General features: G+C 37.5%; 1 protein-coding gene across 1 annotated transcript in view; it reads left to right on the top strand.

Annotated features, from left to right (window-relative positions):
* Positions 1-16,928, top strand: part of LOC128664510 (transient receptor potential cation channel subfamily M member 7-like) — a 288,636-nt gene that overhangs the window by 189,203 nt on the left and 82,505 nt on the right. Inside the window, 3 exon segments of the mRNA XM_053719331.1 lie at positions 15,686-15,753; positions 15,876-15,916; positions 16,012-16,037. Of these exon segments, the coding sequence (XP_053575306.1) occupies positions 15,686-15,753; positions 15,876-15,916; positions 16,012-16,037 (135 nt within the window).

Here is a 16,928-nt window from a genome sequence, read left to right as displayed (position 1 = left end):
AAATACTTTGAAAAGACAAATCTCTGCTCTTTCTGTCTTATTTCATAGAAATATTGCTAAGCTTTCTGATATTCACTGTTTTATTCAGGTTTTGATTCGTATCAAACCTGTTATTAAATCTATTTTTCCTCTTTGGAGTCTCAATTTGGTATTGAAGATTGTACAGGCTCCTCTTTTTGAGCATATGCATTCTCTGAATATTAAATTACTTTCTTGGAAAGTGGTATTTCTTTTGGCTATCTCTTCTGCTAGAATAGTTTCTGAATTGTTTGCTCTCTCTTGTGAGTCTCCTTATCTGATTTTCCATCAAGATAGAGCTGTTTTGCGGACTTCGTTTAAATTTTTGCCTAAAGTTGTGAATTCTAACAACATTAATAGGGAAATTGTTGTTCCTTCTTTGTGTCCTAATCCTAAGAATACTCTTGAAAGGTCTTTACTTTCTTTGGATGTGGTAAGAGCTTTGAAATATTATGTTGAAGCTACTAAAGATTTCAGAAAGACTTCTAGTCTATTTGTTATTTTTTCTGGTTCCAGGAAAGATCAGGAAGCCTCTTCACAAAGCTTATTTGGAGGCAGGGCACTCTCCGCCTCAGCAAATTACAGCTCATTCTACTAGATCAGTTGCCACTTCTTGGGCTTTTAAGAATGAAGCTTCAGTTGATCAAATTTGCAAAGCAGCAACTTGGTCTTCTTTGCATACATTTACTAAATTTTACCATTTTGATGTGTTTGCTTCTTCAGAAGCAGCCTTGGGTAGAAAGGTTCTTCGGGCTGCTGTCTCAGTTTGATTCTAGTGCCTTTAATTTGAGATTTTTAAAATTTTTAAGAAAACAATAATTTTTTGGGATTTAATTTTTCAGCGGATATAGCTGTTTTTATTTTATCCCTCCCACTATAGTGACTCGTGGACTTCCACATCTTGGGTATTATATCCCATACGTCACTAGCTCATGGACTCTTGCCACTTACATGAAAGAAAACATAATTTATGTAAAAACTTACCTGATAAATTCATTTCTTTCATAGTGGCAAGAGTCCATGAGACCCACCCTATTTTTTTGTATAAAGCACATTATTTTTCCAGTTCCTCTTTTTGTATGCTTTTTACTCCTTTTTTTACACCTCACTACTTGGGTATACATTAAACTGAGGTATGAGTGAGGTGGGAGGTGTATTTATAGGCATTTTGAGGTTTGGGAAACTTTGCCCCCTCCTGGTAGGAATGTATATCCCATATGTCACTAGCTCATGGACTCTTGCCACTATGAAAGAAATAAATTATGTTACATCCCCTATGATGATTCTATAGCTCCCAATATTCCATAGCTAAATAGCATTAAGAATTTGGTCACATCCTTAGTATTTACGGATATGGATTAAAGCTAAATATATATGTATACACTCAGACGAGATTGTTCATACAAACGGGCAGCCATACATATAGAATGAATTGGGAGCAGCAAAGCAGTTACACTAATATTGTAAAAGCAACATTAATGTTTAGCCATAAGAATGTACCAAGGTAAAATAACTCTGACTGTTTCTAGTGGATAGTAAGAAGGAGTGACATACATCAGGCAATTGGAATAGGAGCCCAGAATTTTATTCAACCTATCAGAAGGAGATGGGAATTTTAAAAGGTTAAGGTGAAGCAGATACACTAAGCTATGATTACGGCTAATGCCGAAACGCATTAGCTGGGTCTACACTACACTCCTAATTGGCAAAAGATGTATTTGCATATGTTGTTCAAGTTTTGAATAATTTTTTAACCAAGCTGTTATGCACTGAATAAAAGTTGCGTTTTATGAAGGACCTGCCTGGTGCTCCTGTTCTTATCTTTTCAAAATGAGAAATCAACTATGGGTGGCAAGGCACTGTCAAAAGATCTCTGGGATAATGTTGCGGACAGGCACAAGTCAGGGGATGGATACAAGAAAATATCAAAGGCTTTATCAATGCCTAGAAGCACAGTGAAGTCTTTTATTAAGAAGTGGAAGGTATTTGGCCCAACACAGACTCTCTCTGGATCAGGACGTCGCTCCAAACTGGATGAAAGAGTCAGGATGAAACTGGTCAGAGAGGTTACCAAGAGGCCCACAGCAACTGTGAAGCAGTTGCAGGAATTTATGACAAAGTGGTCATTGTGTGCATCTGACAAATATCACAAATTTTCCACAAATGTGGGATGTGTGGGAGGGTTGCAAGAAAAAAGCCACTCCTCAAGAAAGGTCACATTTAGTCACGGCTGACCTTTGACATAACACACCTAGGAGATTCTGAGGCCACATGGAAAAAGGTGTTATGGTCAGATGAGACTAAAATTTAATTATTTGGCCTCAACACCAAACGATATGTCTGGAGGAAATCCAATACAGCTCACCATCCAAATAACACCATACTTACAGTAAAGCATGGAGGTGGTAATATCCTATTATGGGGGTGTTTCTCTGTAGCAGGCACTGGCACACTTGTCAGGATAGAAGGAATAATAGATAGGGCAAAATACAATCAAATTATTGAGGAAAATCTGCTGCCCTCTCCCAGAAAGTTGTCAATGGGAAGAAGATTTACCTTCCAACATGACAATGACCCAAAGCACACAGCATTTTTCCAAATCATTGATTCTGTTTTTGAATTGTCTTTATTTTTGCCGAGTAGCCCTTAGCACTGAATTTAGTTTTTATATTCCCTGATTCCATTTAAAAAGTATCTAACCTCAGATTTTTCTAATCCTCTGGAACTAGCCCTATGGTATATTCTTGATCCATTTCCTTTGATGTCCACTAGAGGCATGGAGGTAACTGTTCGAGTCAGTCTCCTTTCTATATAAAGAAGTGATTATTCTATCCTCATCATTTGATAGGATGATGTCCAAGAATTCAATTTTTTCTTTATTCAAATTGTTTGTAAATTTCAGATTGTTATTCACATAATCAAAAAAATTCCAAAATTCCATTTTCATCTCCATTCCAGATGACTATTATGTCATCTATGAAGCATTTCCAAACTACAATATTTTCTTTAAAAGGATTATTATTCCAGATATACTGGTTCTCCCATGTACAAATTTGCATAGTTCGGGGCAAAGCGTGTGCCCATTGCTGTGCCCCCAACGTGCAAATAAAACTCCCTTTCAAATAAGAAGTAATTCTTCCTCAAAATGAAGCTGACTGATTTCAGTAAGAAATCTCTATGAGCCACGGATACATGTTTGACAAACTATTAATACCTGTTTCATGTGGAATGCATGTATATAAAGATCTAACATCTAATGTTAACCACTACTAAAATTGGTTAAAATCAACGGCCAAAGGGTGAAATATTTGCGCCACATTTATATGCGTCGCCATATATGTGATAGCAAAAGCGGACTAGACACCGGCATCGCCGGCTTTTGTGGGCGACGCCGGATATGTATTCTCGCCCTAATTATTTGTCTGGGGGTGTGTCCATTACCACCCCTCTTACTATTAATGACAACAAATTTCTCTATTCTCATGAAACAATGGGATCTAATATCCTGGTTCCCAGAGGGACTATTTCCAATTATCCCTTGTTGTCTTCTATTCTTTGTAGTTGGGATGTTATCTCTATGTGTATTTTTATTTTTATTCTTATTTTTTTTTGGCCAGTTTTGTGTGGTTAGTTGCTGTATAAATGGACTCTGTGTCAGATATATTTCTAAACCACCTGGATTTACAAACACTACATTTTGGCGACGAGGATTATGTTTGAACCCTATTGCTTTGTCTCAGCAAACAGTGAGTAACCTGCAGCAATACACACAAGAATGGCTGCATGTAATGAATACAACTTCCCTGTGTTTGACTCTGATGCATAACTTAGCTCAGTAGGCCCAAGATGGCTAAAATGGATACAGAGATTTGAAAATTATCTTATTGCTTTGGATGTTACTGATGCAAACAGAAAGAAGGCTTTACTGCTTCATTTAGCTGGAGAAAAAGTGTATGACATTTATGATACCTTGTCTGCAACCACTGACTCATACAATGATGTTAAAGATAAACTGACAACATATTTTCTCCCTAAAAAGAACACTCAGTATGAAATATACACATTCAGACAGGCAACACAACAGGGTGATGAACCTTTAGATGCATTTCAAACCAGGTTACGTTTACTAGCAAAGAATTGTGAGTTTTCTAATGTTGAAAATGAGATTAAAGCACAGATAATACAAAGCTGCACTTCTTCAAAACTTAGGAAATATGCACTGAGACAATCTGAACTATCTTTAAAAGATTTGCTTGATTATGGCAGAACATTAGAAATTGCTGACAGGCAAGCTGCAAGCATAGAAAATAGATCTACTGAAGATCAGTTTATTACAAATAGAGTGCAAAAAGACAGTTCAACAGTACAGCACACAAGAAAGAACCAGACCTCCTGTGTGTTATGCAGGAACTGTGGGGGTTTCTATCCACATAATGGGACTTGTCCTGCAAGGAATAAGCAATGCAGGGCATGTGGAAAATGTAATCACTTTGCAAAGCAATGTAGAACAAAACTGTATCAAATACCTCAATCACATACTGAGCCACATACATCAGAACAGTGGAAAGTAAATCTAGTCAGATCTCCTGATCAAAAAGGACAATATTCAAACAATGATGACAAATATGTATTTGTAGTAAACAACATGTGTAACCTAACTCAGCCACAAGTTGATGTACTCATTAATGACACTAAAATCACTGCATTGATTGATTCAGGATCTGCTGTCAATTTAAACCACAACTAAAGTTATTACAGAGTAAAATAAATATATATGCATATGGATCAACTAAACCCCTTAATGTCATTGGTAAATTTACAGCCACATGTGCATTTAAACACAACAAAACAGCAACTATGTTTTATGTTGTAAAGGGTCAAAATTCTTCTCTTCTGAGTTTTGAAACTTCATCCAGTTTGGGACTTATAAAGCTTATGAATGCAATTTCAAATAGAAAGGACACAGGATCTGTAGCAGATCGGTTAGTACAGCAGCATTCCCATTTGTTTAATGGCATTGGTAAATTGAAAGATTTTCAAGTACAGCTGCATATTAATCCACATATAAAACCTGTAATACAACCACATAGAAGAATTCCATTTCATCTAAGGCACAAGGTTGATGCTGAACTCAGGAACCTTGAAACACAAGGAATCATCGAAAGAGTGCAGGGGCCAACTCCATGGGTCTCCCCAATAGTATCAATGCCAAAACCCAAAGACCCAAATAGTGTAAGAATTTGCATAGACATGAGGCAAGCCAACACTGCCATTATCAGGGAGCGCCACGTTACTCCAACATTAGATGATATAATTCATGATCTCAACCAGGCAAAAGTTTTCTCCAAACTTGATTTAAAATCAGGCTATCATCAACTGGAATTGGATCCAACAAGCAGATATATAACTACATTCTCAACACACACAGGATTGTGGAGATACAAGCGCCTAAGTTTTGGTGTTTCTTCTGCTGCTGAAGTATTTCAAAATGCAATACAGCAAACATTATCTGGAATTCCAGGAGTTAAAAACTTCAGCGATGATATCATTGTGTTTGGAGCTACTCAAGAAGACCATGATAAAAATCTCACAGCAGTTTTTGAGCGACTTCATGAGAAAGGACTTACCTTAAATTGTAGTAAGTGTGAATTTAACAAAACTAAACTAGAATTTTATGGATTTGTCTTTTCAGCTGAAGGCATATCAGCAGACCCAAAGAAAGTGGAAGCAATTCAGAATGCAAATCCTCCAATAGACGCCAGTGAAGTCAGAAGTTTCCTAGGGATGGTAAACTACTGTTCTCGATTTATCCCTAATTTCTCTACTATTGCCACACCTTTAAGAGAGTTAACAAAGAAAAGTGTGCCATGGCGTTGGACTGAAACTGAACAACAAGCTTTTCAACAACTGAAACAGAGTTTGACCAGTGACAAGACAATGTCCTATTTTAACCCTCAACGGCAAACTATTCTTTTAGTAGATGCTAGCCCTGTTGGTTTAGGTGCTATTCTGGTGCAGAGACAAAGGCAAGCAGTATATAATTGCTTATGGTAGCCGTTCTTTAAATGATGTGGAAAAACGTTATTCTCAAACAGAACGTGAAGCTCTGGCAATAGTTTGGAGTTGTGAATACTTTCATTTATATTTATATGGTTGTCCATTCACACTGATCACAGATCATAAGCCTTTACAGTTGATCTGGAATAATCCAAAATCCAAACCGCCCGCTAGAATAGAAAGATGGGGTTTAAGACTACAACCATATAATTTTACTGTGGTTTACAAATCTGGAAAAGAGAACCCAGCAGACTATATGTCTCGACATCCTATATCAACAGATTCATTCACAAGTTCACCAAGTTCCATGGATGCAGAGGAATATATCAATTTTGTTACTAATCATGCTATACCTAAAGCATTGAGTTTAGAAGAAATACAACAAGCAACATTAGCTGATCCTATACTGCAAAAACTTGCTGTATTAGTTCGGAATGGAAAATGGTACACAGCTGATTCTGACAAAATACATGGAAAAGAGTTGAAGTCATTTGCAAGATTTAGCAAAGAACTCTCAGTGAATAATGACAACAGTATTATCTTGCGAGGTAATCGACTAGTTGTTCCGACATGTTTACAACAGCAAGTATTATCCTTACCACATGAAGGTCACCAAGGAATAGTTAAAATGAAAAGTTTATTGCGAGAAAAAGTGTGGTTTCCATCAATAAGCAGAAAAGTTGGTGAGAAATTGTATGGTGTGTCAAGCCACAACTCCAGGAGCTCACAAAGAACCTTTATAAATGTCTGCATTGCCTGAAGCACCATGGTGTAATGTGAGTATAGATTTTTATGGTCCATTACCTACTAGAGAATATTTGATGGTGGTTATAGACAAATATTCAACATACCCGGTAATAGAAGTTATCAGCTCAACATCTTCAGTCACTGTTATTCTGGTTTTAGACAAAGTTTTCTCTTTATTGGGAATTCCTAAAATTGTTAAAACAGATAACGGTCCCCCATTTAACAGTACTCAGTTTAATAAATTTGCTTCATATCTTGGATTTAAACATAGGCGCATTACTCCTTTGTGGCCACAAGCTAATGCAGAAGCTGAAAGATTCATGCGTTCTATGGGGAGATTTCTAAGGGCAACTACAGCGCAAGGTAGACCATGGAAACAAAATTTATACTCTTTTCTGAGAGACTATCGATCAACTCCCCATTGTACTACTGGCAAATCACCTGCAGAGCTGTTATTCAATCGCAAACTTCGGATCAAAATTCCGGATATAAATGATTCGCTAACAGAGACACTCAACAAGGACTTAATACAAAAAGACAGTCATGCCAAAGCCAAGATGAAAGCTTATGCGGATAAATATTATCATACCAAATCTGCTCTTTTTGCTGTTGGAGACAGAGTCCTGTGCAGGCAAGATAGACGACACAAGTTGGATACTTTATATGATGTCATCCCATATACAGTTACAAGAATTCAAGGATCAATGATCACTGCAGTAAGAAATGGACATACAATTACTCGGAATTCTTCTTTCTTCAAGAAACTACACAAAGAACAGGACACTGAAGTATCTGATGCAGAAGATGATGATTCTGATATACCCAAATTATTTCAAGAACATGATGATAATATGGATAACTCAGAGAGCAGTGAGGGGGAAGAAAACATAGCATATGATCAGTCCTTAGATACTAATCGAAAATACCCTCTCAGAGAAAACAGAAGACCTCCTGAATACCTTAAAAACTATGAAAAATGTGTTTTCATGTAATGTATTATGTCATCATGCAACTCTTTTATGTGAAATGTAGTTGTTCTTATTTCTAGATATTAAGCATTATATATATATATAGTTATATTTATGTTTAGTTTAATTGTTATGTTTCTAATCTAAAGTAAGGGAGAGATATGGTGTCTGTTGTGATATTATAATATATAATGCTTTCTTCCTAGTTTGTGCTCTGACTTGTAAATGTATATAATTGTTGCAAAGAAGCAGGGGCGGGGACAGTGTGGTTGGAGTGAGGAACCAGGAAATAAAGTGTGTGGTTAGTTGCTGTATAAATGGACACTGTGTCAGATATATTTCTAAACCACCTGGATTTACAAACACTACAGGGTGTATCAGCTCACCCTCTCATGGCTCCAAGGGCAAATCGGATCGTGTACAGGATTCACAGCACACACAGGTGCGATATTCCAATAAGCAAAAACTATAAGAGGTTCTTTCACTATGCTTAAGTTAAAAATTGTTTATTTAGAATCACATTAAAAACAAAAGCAGTGAGTGATAGGGGCATCAATGCAAACTCCCTACCAGCAGTGGCGTCACTAGGGTTGGTGTCACCCGGGGCGGTATCTCATGGTGTCACCCCCCCCCCCCCAACCCCACACTTATTTATTTTTTTTTCTAATGTTACTCCTAAATCGTAACTCCCATATAACACTGAATGTAATAGCAATAGTAGTGACATACACCTTCAAATAATACATGAAAAAAATTAATTAGAAAGATAAATGTTTTTTCAAAATGTAAACTTTACTGAAATAAATTAAATAACACAAAATAAAACAGGAACAAATACAATCCCATGCCATGTCTAACTGTAACATTAAACTTTACTGAAATAAATTAAATAACACAAAAATAAAACAGGAACAAATACACTCCCATGCCATGTGTAACTGTAAAATTAAACTTTACTGAAATAAATTAAATAACACAAAAATAAAACAGGAACAAATACACTTCAATTTGTAAAATTAAACTTTTCTGAAATAAATTAAATAACACAAAAATAAAACAGGAACAAATACACTCCCATTTGTAACAATAAACTTTTCTGAAATAAATTAAATAACATAAAACAGGAACAAATACACAAGTATTTAGCGAACAGCTCAACTAAATCAGAACTTTGCTTTCCTGGCCTTCAAAGCAGCGAAATTGTTAATCACTTCATGGAAATCAATGTCTTTCGCTAACTCACTTTCAATGGATAATATCGAAAGATCAGAAAGCCTTGACTGTCCCATTGTAGATCGCAGATAATTCTTAATAAGTTTAAGCTTTGAAAAGCTCCTCTCACATGAAGCCACAGACACACAGATTGTCAGAAATAATTTTAGGCTCAGTGACAGGGTTGGAAGAGATTCTATGAAGTCCCATTTAGCTATAAATGTCAAAACTTCTAATGTTGCCCAGTCTTTGACTTCTTCCAGATTAATCTGTGCTGCTTTCAGGTGTGACACTGACAGACTGAGGGAGCCCCTCTCCTGTGTGTGTGTGACACTGACAGACTGAGGGAGCCCCTCTCCTGTGTGTGTGACACTGACAGACTGAGGGAGCCCCTCTCCTGTGTGCGAGTGACACTGACAGACTGAGGGAGCCCCTGTCTTGTGTGTGAGTGACACTGACAGACTGGGGGAGCCCCTCTCCTGTCTGTGTTTGATACTGACAGACTGGGGGAGCCCCTCTCCTGTCTGTGTTTGATACTGACAGTATGAAAGAGCCTGTCCTTTGTGGATGATTTAGGTGTCTGATTTCAAGACTGAGGCATTCAGGCCCCATGTTGTCAACAGGTATAAATCCTTTTAGAGTTTTATTCCATGTTTCACCTCACTGAGACAGACACAAAGACTAAGGAGAAGGTGAAGTGGGACAGATGGTGACAGAGATAAAGCGAGTGCTTGAAATAGTAGTGAGACACAGTGTGACAGAGATGGAGAGGACAATGCAGGCAACAGCAGGGATCTGTCTGTGATTCCCTGTCAGGAAGACACATATGAAGAGAAATGAGCGCGCTAAAATCCAGCTTCCTCATGATGATGTTATCAACTCCCTGCTGAGGGTCACCTGCTGCCTTAGTACAGGAAAGCAAGAAGAGCAGACACAACACCAGTCACCAGCATATGTAAACCCCTCATAAACTCCTTGTGTAGGAATGAATCTAAACTCGGCACACCCGCTGTACGCAAATGTCATGCTCACATGCTGCCCCTTTGAATCTTAATAGGGTGTTTAATGTATTAACCCAAGATCAGTGCTGTTAAATGACACTGTGAGGGAGTATGACACACTATTTGAGATCTGTTCTCCTAATCACATTACAGATCAGCTAAACCACACTATGAATTAAAAAATTAAACTGTACAAATTGGGTCCTGTGTGATCACCATAGCTCATAGATATCCAACAAGTGCATATTGATCATATGTAACACATCTGTAAAATCAATAATAGAAAGGTTTTTTAACCAGTTAAATAAACAGATAATTTCTGATAGCATGAAACAGAGAAACAAACACACTTGCACTTCATTCAGCGTAACTAAAGGACAACACAATAAGCTGATGTTTTGAGGAGATAAATCACAGAATACAGGGGGCAACCGCAGTTTAACTGTGACTTACCTGCCTTACTTCACGGTCGTTCGGTTCGTCGTTCACTGTCTTGGCGCTTGCTGCCCTGCCTGCCAGCCTGTGTCGCACCGTCGCACGTCGTCCCGCTCTCGGCCGCTCCCGCTCTCTCTCTTTAGGTGACGTCACGTCGTCTTCCTCCTGAGTCCTGCGCATGCGCAGTCACTAGTGTTGTGACTATTTGCTCCTCCGCTCCCCCCACTTAGCCTGCGCAGTGTGCCCTGTTCATCTCCGGTCACGTTCCACAGGTGGTGCTGCATGTGAGTGACTGACAGTCAGCCAGACATTGCTGAGGATTGGAACGTGACCGTCGGTCTGTCTGTTGCCCCTGCTGCTCCGACTAGAGTGATCATCATTCTACTGAGTGAGTCTAGTCTAATGGAGTAGTAGATTGATGATCACACAGTCACTGACGGAGTCGGACCCCCCCCCCCCATGGTTAATAATAAGTAAATTAAGTAAAGACAAAGTAATACAACTGTTATGTATTTATTAACTCACTGTGAACAAAGAACAACAACGCCACACCACACTACTTTCAGATTCAGAAATAAAAATTTAAACTTACAAATCAAATTACAAATCAAATAATACTATTCTTCTAACAGGTTAGTGTAACAGCTGCTGTGGTGTCACCCCCCTTATGGTGTCACCCGGGTGCGGGCCGCCCCCCCCGCCCCCCCCCTAGTGACGCCACTGCCTACCAGGTTTCTTGGCTTGACAAACAGCCATTTCATCAGGCATATAGCACCTTACAAGATTCTAACCCTTTTAAATCTACACATGAGGGGCCCCTCTGTTTTTTTCTTCTGCTTTATAGTAACATCCGGTCTGTAAGGAGGAGAGCGTCCATCATTTCCTAGTCTCCTGTGGAGGTGTCATATAACCTGGTCGGGACAATCGTGCAATTTTGGTTACCTTTATATGTGTGTATTGATATATTTTCATCTGATTTTTACATTTTTCTGTGTGGGTCCTTACTTTGTTTTCTATTGTGCATATAGCACACTTGTAAAGGGAGGCGCATCAATGTTACGTCATATATAATAGAAAAGAGTGCCAAAAAGTATGCACACTATAATGCTGATGCACGCAGACCTGAAGGCGGGCGTGCATCAATGTGCAACAAAAAAATGTATGGTCACGAAAAAACTAGGAAGCACCAAAATACGCAGGTAAAAACACCTAAGTGTCAAAAAATGTAAACAAGGGAAAAATGATGCAATTAAAAATAAACATATTAACACTTTAATAGGGGAAATATCAAATAGCATATATATAACTGTCCCAAGCAGGGCCGCCATCAGGGGGTGACAGGGGTGACTCCTGTCAGGGGCCCAATGAGCCAGGGGGGCCCCATGAGGCAAAAACTAAAAAAAAAAAAAAAAATTCTTTTTTTTTTTTTTTTACATTTTGGCAGCCACCAGTGGGTACTACAGGAGAGTGCTAATTGAGCATGGGAAATGTTATAACAAGGAGTAAAGTATTAGCATTTGAGAGGATTTCTTAGTGTGCACTAAACCCCTATGCTCAGTGTGAGACAGACTTGGCACTTTGTACAGTGTGTGTCTGAGTCAGACGGCAGATCACTTTCATTTGAAGAGGAGGTAGGACTTACTTAGCAAATGTTTTTTATTTCTTTGTGCAATTTTGGATTGTAACTTCAGTGTGGTAGTAGTTGTATGGTGAGGCTAGGGGTCCATAAAAACACATTTTTTAGCAGCAGTGTATTTATGATTATTTGACAATGCTGTAGAAATTCTATATTTAAAACCATGCAGAAAAGTTTCCTCCTCAATACACAAATGGTAGATGCCCTTTTGGCAGATATGCATTTTATTTATATATATATATATATATATATATATATATATATATATATATATATATATATATATATATATATATATATATATTTACATTCCAGTTTACTGCCCCTTTATGCAAGGACTTTCCAGATGCAAGGAGGCATTTTATCTAAGATTTTTACATCTGCATAAAATTTTATACTCTCAGACTAAGATTGCTCAGTGTTTGAAATGAGACAGGTTAACTTAAAACTGTTCAGTTTACACTACAGCTGACTTAGTTTTGAAATACATACCAACAAGCCTATATCCTGCATTTAACCAGATCTAATGGTATGAGTACCACAGCTTATGGTCCCACCAAGACCATATAGAGTACAGCTTTTCAAAATCCATAAGTACAGCTGACAGATGGGAAAATTTGTACACTATATTTGAAGTGGAGCTCTTGGTTGGGGAAAATGGGAAAAAAACAAACAAACATATGTCAACCTTTTAAAGGTACTTTTCTTCATCTAGCCATCTACCCAGCTTATTAATGTACAATTTTGAATTCACAGAATTATTTTTGTTTGCACATTTACAAATATGATTCTTTAAAAAGTGATCTCTTAATTTCTGCATTTTTTTTTATCATGCATGTCACACACTGTTGATTTAGGGGATGCAAGGTGCATAAATGTTTCCTCCTGTGAGTGTTTCTGTGGGTGTATGTGTTTATGTCTTTGTGCTTTGGTTTGTGTCTCTATGTGTATGTATTTTTTATCTGTGGGTCTCTCTGTGAGGGTGGGTGTGTATGTCTTTGTGCATTTTCTGTGGATGTCTGTGAGGGTGTGTGCATATGTCTTTGAGCTTTCTCTATGGGTGTTTCTGTGAGGGTGTGTGTATGTATGTATGTATGTCTGTGTTTGCTGTGGGTGTCTCTGTGAGGGTGTGTGTATGTCTTTGTGTGTTTTCTGTGGATGTCTCAGTGAGGGTATGTGTATGTATGTCTTTCTGTGTTTTTCATGTGGTTGTCTCTCTGTGTGTGTGTGTATGTCTTTGTGTGTTTTCTGTGGGTGTCTCGGTGTGTGTGTATGTGTGTATATGTCTTTGTGTGTTTTCTGAGGCTGTCTCTGTCGGTGTTTCCTTGGGTGTATGTGCAAATTTGAGTTTGTGTGTGTGTGTCCATTGTCTGTTCCTTTTTAGGACATTTTGACCTTACTACTAATTATTCACATCTTTCTACAGACTTTGAGACTAACAAGACCTTTCCGGAAGTAACCACTCCACCAATTAACCTTTAAATTATTGTTTAGGCAGTTCAGGGCCCTTCCTTTCAGCCACTGCATGCTGTTGTCATAATTTAGTTGTCATCTTCCTTTACAAAAAGATAATCAGAACTCCATATTTTGTTTTCTAAATCTCCTTTTTTTACAAAACTGTAGTTTACCTCATTACTTGTCAGGTCAATGTAAACAAGTGCTAAGTGTCTGTTTTGGTTTCTGTGTCTGAGTGTGTTTCTTTGCGTGTCTGCTAGAGTGTCTATATGTGAATCCTTATGTGTGAGTGTGTTTGTGTGTTTCAGTGTATGAGTGTGTCTGTATGTTACTACCTTTACAACATTTCCAAGTTTAAATAGACAATTAAGAATAAAGTGCATATACGTTTTAGTCACTTGGTCAAAAATTGCACATGTCAAAGGAGGGGGGGGGGCCTGATCAATGGTTGAGTCAGGGGCCCCAAAATTTCTAGTGGCGGCCCTGGTCCCAAGGCTATGTACAAACATAACAATATATATATAGTGATAACCTAAATGGTTTATAGAGTGCACTCTGCTGCTGGAGGAAATCAGTGGAAAGCCAAGATCAGTGCTGAAACATGACAGCAGAGGAACTGGAATAGGAGTATATCAACAAACCAGCAGACAAAGGAAAAGGACAAGTTCCTGCGACCCCCATGGCAAGGCTTGTGATTAGATCCCCACTGGTGAAATATATGTCACTCTCAACACACCAAATACATCACTCCAACAAGCAACTTGTACTCTGAGGGGAAATGGGGCTCAAATCTATCTTAGAATCCCTCTCTAAAGAATCAAATGCACATCTTCATTCTTCAACCACCTCCAACAGAGGCAAAGACAAGACTGAAGTACTAGTGAGGTGGGAGGGGTTTTATAGAGTTCTTGGGATTTGGGGATGTTTTCCTTCTCCTAGTGGTAGGGAAGAGTTAAAGAGAGATGGAAGAATGAGTCTTTGCGGCCTTCAGTGAAACATGGTGGAGGGTCTGTCCTGGTTTGGTGCAGTATTTCTGCCAGTGGTGTTGGTGATATTGTCCAAATTGATGGGATCATGAATGCTGAAAAGTACAGACCGGTTTTAAATTATCATTCCTTCTGGAAAGCGCCTGATTGGGAATGGTTTTATTTTTCAGCATGATAACGATCCCTAGCACACCGCTAATGCAGTGAAATCATGAATATTATAGACATGAATATTATAGAGGCCGTATGGGATCACCTGGACATAGAAATAAATAAAAGACAACCTAAATCTAAAGAAGAACTCTGGGAAGTGCTGAAAGAAGCTTGGTATAATATACCAGAATATTACTTTAGAAAACTTCAGGACAGTCTCCCCAGAATAGTTCAAGATGTGCTTAGTGCCAAGAGAGGTCACACTAAATACTGACTTTTGCCTGAAGAAGCCATTTTGTCCTGAAAATTGTGGGAGGGGGGGGGGGGTTATAATTTGCGTACATATTTCCTGTATTTTCTGTTTTTATCTTAATAAAGAGACCGACAAATAAATAAGGATGGTCATTAAAACTTTGCTAAAACAACAAATCTAATGGTGGTCTAAGACTTCTGTACTATATATGTATATGCTGATATACATATATATTTATGTGTTAAAGTGTATATATAGATATATATTTACTGGGAACACACATTTCCCATAGACCGCAATGTAAAGGAATTTTTCACCCGATCCCACCAACATTAAAGCCCCAAAACTGCCTAGTGTAGTTGTTTTTTTATCAAAAAAGAAAAATGCTACATTTTTTTCATGAAAAACTAAAATGCCCTCTATTTAAAGGGCATTTGGGGCACTTTTTGAAAATTAATCAGAGATCAGATCTCTGGTAAATTTTCTGACCGCTAATTGCTACCGTGAGCTCATGGTAGCAATAACCAGCCACTTGTAATGGCTGGTTAAATATCGCCCACCCGCAAATGGACAAAATAGCCCGTTTGTGAGGCGCGATAATTTACTGCTCCACTTGTAATCTAGCCCTAAATAAGCTTTCACTTTTAGGAAGTTTTGGTCAGACTTGTTGGGCCTATGGTTCTTACCTACTGTCAAAACCTATGTTCAGCATTTCATTTAATTTCTTTTTTTATTGACTGGGAATATGTTATTTTGTTTTATAGTACGAATGGATAGCAGTGCATCTTATGATGATGGGTATCATGTAGACTCCAAGGCTGCTTTACTAACGGTTAGTATGTATCTGCATTAACACCTTATATGAGGCTTGTGCACATGCTCAACGTTAATTTGTCATTATTTAGATTACTGAAAAAACACTAATTGTATTATTGTTTTCCCTTTGGGTAAAAGGAACCACATTACAGCAGACATTCTTCAACCCATAACAAATCGTAAGCTTTTTGTAGCATATATATAAATATAGTTTTATTAATACATGATTTATATAAATTTTTAGGTGATATTAACTTTAAATGTATTTTTGCAGGCCACTTCAGAAAGAAGCATTCAGTGGTAAGGCTAAATATTCTAATGATTATTAGACTGTAGAATAAATGCATATAATTTACATTTGCATTGCTAATACATATGTCTTGTATAGGTGCAAAACTGTTTTCACTTATCTTATTATGTAATTTTTATTAGTATGTTTCTGCATGTTGATAGGGCCTGTTAGCAAACATGCCTAGTATGTCAGTAAAGCAGAATGACTGTATCCCATATTAAATGCAAATATTATTTATTAAGGGTGTAGTATAAAATGGTATCCTTCTTAAAGGGACAGAAAAGTCCAAAATAAACTTTTGTGATACAGATAGAGTATGTAGTTTTAAACAACTTTCCAATTTACTTCTATTTTGTTTTATTCTCTTTCTATCCTTAAGTTGAGAGAATACCTAGGTAAGCACAAAAGCAGCTGCTGATTGTTAGCTGCATCTGTATGACTTTGTCAATGGCTCACCTGAAGTGTTCAGCTAGCTTCCAGTAGTGCATTGCTGCACCTTCAACAAAGGATACCAAGAGAATAAAGCAAATTTGACAATAGAAGTAATATGGAATGTTGTTTAAAATTGTGTGCTCTATCTGAATGATGTAAGAATTTTTTTGTTTTTCATATTCATATTGCACACTCAGTGTCATAATATATAATGTTGCAATCAAAATGCTGCAATTATGTCACAACTCATAATGTTGCACGTTAGAGTATCAGGTAGTTTAGGACGTCAATAGGCAATAATTTATGTCTTAATAAATATAACAATATATAAGTGTGCTTGAGTCACCCAAGCACTCTGTTAATGTAATGCAATTATAATACAAAAAATAAATTGTTAAGAGCCATGAAACAACATGATTAAGCATATTAGTTGAAACATATAGTAATTTTCAATGATTCATATGAAG

Source organism: Bombina bombina, chromosome 6, assembly GCF_027579735.1.
Source record: "Bombina bombina isolate aBomBom1 chromosome 6, aBomBom1.pri, whole genome shotgun sequence".
Lineage (NCBI taxonomy): Eukaryota > Metazoa > Chordata > Amphibia > Anura > Bombinatoridae > Bombina > Bombina bombina.
The sequence above is the reverse complement of the archived record's forward strand: the minus strand, read 5'-3'. Positions and strand labels throughout refer to the sequence as shown.